The 8,573-nt window shown below is 30.2% G+C and overlaps 1 protein-coding gene across 4 annotated transcripts; it reads right to left on the minus strand.

Annotated features, from left to right (window-relative positions):
- Nucleotides 1-337: 337 nt before the first annotated feature.
- Nucleotides 338-2,782, minus strand: LOC140012982 (uncharacterized). 4 transcript variants are annotated; one of them, XM_072061798.1, is made up of 5 exons: nt 2,519-2,782; nt 1,913-2,414; nt 1,634-1,801; nt 1,427-1,526; nt 338-706 (listed from the first exon to the last, which is right to left on the minus strand). In XM_072061798.1, exons 2-5 carry the CDS (start codon nt 2,051-2,053, stop codon nt 669-671), a joined length of 447 nt encoding a protein of 148 aa, XP_071917899.1. In that variant the 5' UTR covers nt 2,054-2,414; nt 2,519-2,782; the 3' UTR covers nt 338-668. The 4 variants fall into 4 exon arrangements, 3 of the variants coding, with proteins under 3 accessions (XP_071917899.1, XP_071917901.1, XP_071917900.1); XM_072061800.1 differs by having other exon boundaries at nt 1,427-1,533; nt 2,519-2,780; XR_011820051.1 differs by lacking the exon at nt 338-706 and having other exon boundaries at nt 961-1,533; nt 1,634-1,796; nt 2,519-2,779.
- Nucleotides 2,783-8,573: the final 5,791 nt, after the last annotated feature.

Below are 8,573 nucleotides of genomic sequence, written 5' to 3' on the forward strand. Positions count from 1 at the left end.
AGCTATTGATAATTAAATTTAAAATAATTAATGGTATAGGATCATTGAATTTAATATAACATGTTAATTAGTAATGTTTAGTAGCAATTAATTTTTTATGTGTTTAACTGTATATTTGTTTTTCAAAAAATTTTAGTTTTTTTTAGTTTGAGCAATTAGATTTATATTTTTATAATAAAATTTTAACTTTTTCAGCTTAAGTTGATGAAATTGTGAAGGTGGTGTGGTTGTTTATCATGCCACTGATAAAAGTTTGCTATTCAAATAGTTTGTCTTAACTTGAACTCTTTTATGGATTTTTTTAAGGGTTGTAAAAGAATTTCAATATTCAATTTATTTATTTTTTGTGTTTTTATTTGTGATAATTGGTGAACATTTGGATTGTATCTATTTATGTTTATAATGAATTTATGAAAACTTGTGGTGAATTATGATATTTTAATTATATTTATCATTCCATGTTTTATGTATAACTTTTAAAAAAGTTTTTATTATCATAACTTAAATTAAATTGGTAAAGTTCAAGTGTAGAATGAAACTTGCTTAGTACTTAACACAAAAAAAAAAAAAAATAAGAAAACAGTGAACCTTTGAATCGGCCGGTTGGACCGGTCGGACCGGTCGAACAGCGAACCGGCCACCTCTCCGGTTCACTGACCGGTCCGAGTTTAAAAACATTGCTTGTGGACACTGCAGAAAATGACGCCTGCCAGAAATCCCAGAAAAAATGCCAATCAACGGTGAGTCAGACCATTGCTGTATTGCACTTAGTCTCCAGAGATTGAGCAAAACAACGAAAAGAAAAAACTGTCACTTTAAAAAAAAAAAAAATTTAGAGCATCTCTCATCTCTTAATACCTTTAGTATCAAAAAGCTACCAAATATATTTCAAATGTCCAATTCGGGATTACCCTTCTCCCCTGTTTCTTCTCCCCCACCCAATAAAAAAAAAATCATCTCTTTGGTGATAAAGGGAGAAATGCTAAAAGCACAGAAGGCTAGAATAGAGTAAGTCCAACAATTGAAATTCAGTCGTGAGTCGCTGATACTCATAAAAGTCAGTATTTCACTCTAAAAGCTCGTAAGATAGGAACTTGGAAGTCAACATCAGAGAAGAGAGGTGTATGCAGACTATTGTTCAGATACATCTGCGGTCAAGGCAGTATAGATGTGGTGATAACAAATCGCTATCTACATAATGCTGAGATGTTACTGAGAAAGTCAAAGAACCACCTAAGAAATAACAAATTGATGAAGTAACTCAAATGGTACAAATCAAAATGTGGGGGTGGAGAACAAAAAATCCTTGCTACATAAATAAACAAATAGGACACATACAGTACGGAACAAGTAGCTTGTTGCCTAAAAAGTGCCATTTAAAAATGGCAACACAATAAACTCGTGAATGAATGAGAGATTACCATACCTTTGTATGCTGGCCTGACCCCAAGTAAAATCAGATGTTGCCTACCACAGGGTATGCTTCCTGGGCTGTGGAGTTGTCTCCCAAAAGAAAAGAGGTTGTCCTGCAAGCTACACCATTAAAAAGAAAAAAAACATGTTTTCACTATAAAAAATTCATAATAACGACATACAAAGTAATTAACAAAGACACAGTAAGTGTTGCTAATACCACTACATCCAAAGTCCCCGGTCCGTCATCAGGATAATTCGCCTTCAAAGCCATTATATCAGACCATTGAATTTCAATCTTATTCTTGAGCCCGCCATCAAGAACCTCCCGTACAAGCTTATGCTTTGCAAAATAACACTTTGCTACCAAATCCCCTTCATATCTTGACTTATTTTAGAAATTAGAACAAAGACATGCAATCAAAATTAACGAAATCATAAGCAATCCAATAAAACAAATTTCTAAAATCCATGATCCAATGCAAATGTATAAATATACCTCCCAGGTCCCAATTCGCAGAATAGTTGCTGGAAAATTTGAAGCCTTGAGCTTCTCAGAGGAACCAGAAGCAGCGGCCCCTTTAAGCTCTTTTTTACTGGAACTTGCACCCTTAGGTAAATTAGCTTGAGAAAGCCTCATTTGGATCAATTCCAAAAGGGAAGGACTTTTCCTCAGCCTCAATCCCAATGGACTCGGCTCGTCTATTGGGTTATACTGAGCCGGCGGTGCCACCGGAAAGCCACCCACTTCCCCACTTCCCTGCTGCTACAACCAAACCCCCCCTGAAAGTACATCAGAAATTGAACTTTCCAATCATACAGACAAGACCACATAGAATAAAATCAGGAAAAAAAAACCCAAAATTCACACAAACTCCTAAAAACTGATAGATGTTTAAGATCCAATTTTGACGGGCCGTTTTCATTTTGCCTTCCAGTAAGACCCATTTCTCTACTCCAACTGAGATAAGCATTTCACTCTAATCCACTGAAGTAGAAGTCTACAATTTCAAAAAGTTTTTCTTGCGATTGTTAAATTGACCAAAAATGCAAGAAAAAGGCAATTGACAAAACAGAGATGAAAATAACATATTAAAAAACCTACACCATCGCTTTTCCTTGAAGTCTGCCATTGCATCGGAAGGGTCTTTAAAGTGTGTCCATGATTGTATAAATTCAGATCTAGATGCTAGAGAGGAAGAGGGGAACCATATGTCTATGGAAAACTGAAAATTGATAGAGAGGGAAAGAGAGATAGAAGGAGAAAGGTGCAGGGGAGGTTGCGATTGAACTTTCGAGCGCTCTGATCTGAGAACAATATTTGGGAAAGTAGCCTTGCAAGTATGGAAGGCTTGGAATTCATGTGGTGCTAGGCTTGACAAGTGTTGTGCCGGGAATGGTTAAAAAATTTTCAATGCGCGGCTCTGCTAAAAATTGGAAGGGAGCAAAATTTTGAAATTTTCACAAAAAAGCACCCATGATTTCTCACCAATAACATAGAAACTTTGGCCCACTAGAATTAGTATTTGGAGGGAAGCTTTCCCGCTCTCCTTTTGGAGAGAATTTTAAGCGAGAAAAGTCCTTACCCTCGCAGAGTATATGATGGCTCCAATTTTTGGTGAGGTATTGTCCTTTTCCTTGCTATAAGCCTCTTAAGAGCGTCAAGCTTTCTATTTCTTCCTAAAGTTGTTGTCGCTAATACCCTTTTTTGTTGTAGTGAAGGGAGGAAAATCATAAAAAACTGGTGTTTTATTGAAAAATATATTTAGTTTTTCATCCGATAAATAAATTTATTTATGAAAAAATGGGTATTCTGTTCTTATAATAGATGAAAACTATAAAGAGCTTGTGTTTTATTGAAAAACGGGTTCATTTTTATTTTATTCGATAAATAATATTTTTTTTAGAAAAATGGGTACTATATTCTTATAATGGAGGAAAGTCATAAAGAACTGATTTTTTTATTGAAAAAAGAGTTTATTTTTATTTTATTCGATAAACAAATTTGTTTATGGCAAAATGGACACTCTTTTCTTATAAGGGAGGGAAGCCATAAAGAGCTGATGTTTTTATTGAGAAACGGGTTCATTTTTTTTTCGATAAATAAATTTTTTTTATCCGATAAATAAATTTGTTTATGGTAAAATGGGTACACGGTTCTTATAACAGAGGAAAGACATAAAGAGTTAGGATTTTATTGAAAAATGAGTTTATTTTTATTTTATCTGATAAATAATTTTTTTTAAGAAAATGGGTACTCTGTTCTTATAATAGAGAAAAGTCATAAAGAGTTTATTTTTTTATTGAAAAACGGGTTTATTACAATTTTATTCCAGCCAACTGTGACCCATTTTCCCATTAACCTAAGTTAGATGGACTAAATCATTGAGTTTGTTAACCACAGTCAAAATTAACACAGAAGCAACTGACTCAAATTACTCAATCCTTTATGGCTTATACCAAATGAATACTAGGAAGCTTATTTGAAATAACAATAAAAATATTCTATAAATGATTAAAATTTAGTACATTAGTTAGTAAGTACTTGTAACATACTTGTATAATGCATGATTATATGTATAATTTAATATTCTTTTGTACTTATATATTTTAAAATATTTTGTGAAAAGTATTTTGACCTTTCACATAACCTTAGAAAATAATAAAATTTTATCGTATTATAAAATAATAATTTTATCTTATTATATTCATAGGTTTTAAGTTATAAAAATTGTGATATAGAAACAAGTGATATTCTACATGTAACTAGGAAGATTTGTTGTTATTGTTATCCAAACTTTCAAATTTTTCAAAAATTGAAAATGATTACAAACTTACTATTCTACAATTAGTATAATTTGTTAATTAGCCAAAATTCTAGCAAAAGGCAAGCAAATGCAACTTGTAATCAATCCATTCTGATGCATGAAAAAATAAGGTAGCATTCTGCAAATAAATAAAAAAATCCACTTTATATAGTTCGTTGTGACAACCAGGCTTATCCCCACTTTTGTTTGAGTTTTGATTACAATGGATATAACCTATTCCCTCCAAACCCCAAATTTTGAATTATAACATTCAACCAAAACATGCTCAACCTCTCAGGCTCGGTCATACAAGTACAACTAGTGTGAATATCCGTGCTACGCACGGTACTTACATTATTAAAATAAATTAAAAAATTATACCATTTTAATTTGAAAAAAGTTAAAAAAATTATACCAACATAATTAAAATTTAAGATTTGTCTAACAATAGTTCAAAATATGACAAAAACTGTAAATCATTCAAGAATTGTGTTTTTGCAAAAGATGGATCTTAAAATAATAATAATAATTTATATTAGAAAATGAATGATATATGGATAGAAATAAATGTAATTGCATGTTTTTTTATTTTAAAATGAAATACTTACCAATATTATGCATTCGATTTGATAATCTTATATATATATGCATTATGAGAATATATATATATGTATGTATATATGTGTGTGTGTGAATTAAATACCTTTGAATTAATTTTTATTAAAAAAATTATTTATTTTTAATGCCTTTATAATTTGTGAATGATTGTGAGAGTAAAATATATTATGACAATAAGATACGTTGAATTGTGAAAATTGTAATTTAAACAGGTTCCTAAATTTTGGATATTTGACTTTCGTAGTTGCGAATTTCTTAAATTAACGGTTAGTTATTACTCTAAGTGATATGGTAAGTGTCAGTAATAAATGTGAGATGTGAATTGGAATTTGCAGATATCATTTTACAGGGGTGGTTATTATCCGTTAGTTAAAGTTTAGGAGTTTGAATTTTATGGGGTAGTGGAAAAAACATAAGGGAAATGTGGAAAAAATATAAGTATGATTATAGGATTTGTAAGGCCGGTTACCTGATTAGTTAAGAGATAAATATTTTTTAATTAAAAAAATGTAAAATTCTATTCAAATAGCATTCAGACTTTTGATAATTTTGGAAGCTCCTTATCCAAAACCCCCTCAGCAATACATTTAGATATAGATACTAAACGATAGTTATGATAGCGAAATAGTTTTTACCTGATATAACACGTTGTTGCACTTTTAGCGATCATTTGATTTATTGTTGGACATATTCGCCTAAATAAAATAACACCTAAAATTATGGAAGTAAGTTTCCCATCTAAAATAGTAAGTTAAGTGTAATAGATTAGTAACTTTTATACCTCAAAAGGTAAATTGGAATAAATATTAAACTTAATTTTTAAATAAATAGATTACTACTTGATATCCCAAACTTACCTTTAAAAGAGTAAGTTTAGTTCAAATAATAGTAAGTTTTTATACATAAATAGTAATTCTTACTAATAACATGGCAATAAAAATGATTAAGGATCAAAATTTACCATTTTTTAGGATGCATGTACAATTTTTACATTAAAACCTTATCTCAAAGTAGTATTATGAAGTTTATTTGAAATAATGATAAGATGTTTTTATTAATGATTAAAACTTAGTACCTTAGTTAGTAAGCACTCATAATATATCTTAGTAAGTTTAATTCAAGTAATAGTAAGTTTTTATACATAAATAGTAATTATTACTGATAACATGACAAATTTGATTAATAATCAAGATTTATTGATTTATGGGACGCATGTACTATTTTACTTTAAAACTTATCTCAAACTAGTATTAGGAAGTTTATTTGAAATAACGATAAGATGTTTTATCAATGATTAAAACTTAGTCCCTTAGTTAGTAAGTACTCATAATATACTCGTATAATACATGATTATAGGTATAATTTAAAATTTGTTGTACTTGTATATTTTAAAATACTATGAAAAATAGTATGAACTAAACCTACTTTCCAAAAAGTAATTTTCTGATATGCAGTAGTAATTTATTTTTAAAAAATTTAAGTTGCATATTTATTTCAATTTACGCTTGAACATACATCGATCGGTGCTCTCTGGATGCGTCCAAACTCCAGTGAATGTCTTTAAACTAAATTCTAATCAAAGTAGTATCCAAAATGTAATGATTCAGAGTAAAATGCCCATAAAACTTAGTACAAGGACAGATAGTGTGAATATCCGTGCTATCCAAAATATTTATGTATTTTACATAAATATAATGATTCAGAGTAAAATGCCCATAAATAGATAGTATTTTGTTGATGTAATGCCCATAATCCGTGGCCCCAGGATGGCTTTGTTTAGTAATTAGTACTGCTTACGCTTCTTCACAAATGTTTTATTCTTAGGTCCTTTATATTTATGTTAATTCCGTGACATCCCAACACATTTTTAGCTTCTGCAGTACGCAACATTTCCAAATCCCGGTTATAGGTCACCACTTACTTTTGTAAAAATAACCCTTCTTGATCCGTACATGTCAGGTTGCAACGTGCCGCTTTCTTTGCCATATGGTTTACTTTCCACACCTCTTCTTTGATTACTAAACATACTGCAGCAACATCCCATTTCCACACATTAGAGATTCTCGTTTTAACGTGATAAGTCATATATGGAAAGTAGTATTTGATGATTTAAGCATGTCACAATTCTTTTCGTTTTTTTTTAATTATTTTGGGTAAATTCCTTTTACTATTTGTGGTTTGGTATTTTACTATATAACCCCCATATTTTAAAAACCTATATATAAATCTCTCATAGTTTGGGTTAATAGTAAAAAACCAAAATCAAACTAATAAATTGATAAATTTACCCTTTCATTACTGCCTTTTTTTCTTTCAAACATAAAAATGAAGAAATTGAAATAAAAATAGATAACTAAGAAATAGAAAATACCATTAAAGATTTGGTTTAGAAACCTATAATGATATTGGTAGTCAAAAAAGAATTGGTATTTTTCGTTTCTTATTTATTTGTTTTATATTTCCACTTTATCTTTTTTTGTTTCTTATGTATTTATTTTTTATTTCCCTTCTATCTTTTTTGTATTTGGTGAATTTGTCAATTTATTAGTTTGATTTTAGTTTTTCCTATTGATCGTTAGTTTTAACGGAAAATTAATGGTGATACTTCAACCCAAATTGTGAGAAGTTTATATATACATTTTTAAACCATGAGGAGACTATGGGGTAAAGCACCAAACTACAGGGGACTAAAAGATAATTAATCCCTCTCTCTCTCTCTCTCCCCCTCTCACCCTCTCACCCCCCTCCCTCCCCCCTTATAAATGGAAGGTTTTGAATCTAGGATTTTTTATTTACAATTTCTCATACTTTACCACTCATCTCACTCTTTTATCTTTGTATGCGAACTAGTTGTGGGAACTCTATTTGGTAGTAAAATTGATCTGAAGGGAAAATTTTGAGATTGTTGGATTTAGATGTTGGGAAATAGGGATGTTGTAGATGCTATGATTTTAAAAATTGATTTTGACAAACTACTTTTAATCACTATTTTTCTCAAGTTCACTGCTATTTCATCTTTTTATCCCTATATTTTAGACATTTCAACCCTACTTTTTAGAATTAATCTTTTTTATGCTATCAGCATATATATTAATGGGTTTGGATGCATGACATATCATTTCAATTTGAATTGAACATCAAATTTTTGTATATGTAGCATACATTTAGACCCATTAGTGTATATATTATCAGGGCATAAAAGATTTGTCCTAATTTTTTATACTCTTTTACAAATCTTTCAAACCTTAGTCGATACAAGCAATGATTAAGAGCGTTTTATATATGTTTGTAACTTACAAAATTACAATGTTTGTGATCCTACTAAAATCCTTAGATTTTATGGTGTAAAGACAAATATATTTGGGTTCTTTTTTTTGCTAATGAACGTAATGATTTGCATATCTGGTAAAAAATGATTTAGGATTAATTATGGTCTACCTCCTAAACTTGGGAAATAATCACATGTACCACTCTAAAGCTTAAGAGCAATGCATTGCCCCATGAAGGCTGATCAACTATTGGAAAAGTAATTTATCTAGGAATGAGTAAAATGGCATTGCTGCCTTTCTATTTTTGCTGAAAAAATAAATTTAGATACCTTAGTTGTTTAACATTATAATAAGAGTTAAGAGGAAGGGATGAGTTGGGTGATACGAGGTGAGAAAATGTAATTGAGATGTTTTGAATTTGATACAAGGTTCGTAATCCTAGGGTTTAGAAGGTTCGCAATCCAGA

Source organism: Coffea arabica, chromosome 8e, assembly GCF_036785885.1.
Source record: "Coffea arabica cultivar ET-39 chromosome 8e, Coffea Arabica ET-39 HiFi, whole genome shotgun sequence".
Lineage (NCBI taxonomy): Eukaryota > Viridiplantae > Streptophyta > Magnoliopsida > Gentianales > Rubiaceae > Coffea > Coffea arabica.

What these genes read in the sequence shown, in the direction of transcription:
- LOC140012982 (XM_072061798.1), bottom strand. Translation starts at nt 2,053, where the DNA reads ATGAGGCTTTCTCAAGCTAATTTACCTAAGGGTGCAAGTTCCAGTAAA. An exon ending in CGGGGACTTTGGATGTAGTG is followed by an intron (nt 1,527 to 1,633) that starts GTATTAGCAACA and finishes TGTAGCTTGCAG; the next exon opens with GACAACCTCTTTTCTTTTGG. An exon ending in GGTCAGGCCAGCATACAAAG is followed by an intron (nt 707 to 1,426) that starts GTATGGTAATCT and finishes GATTTCTGGCAG; the next exon opens with GCGTCATTTTCTGCAGTGTC.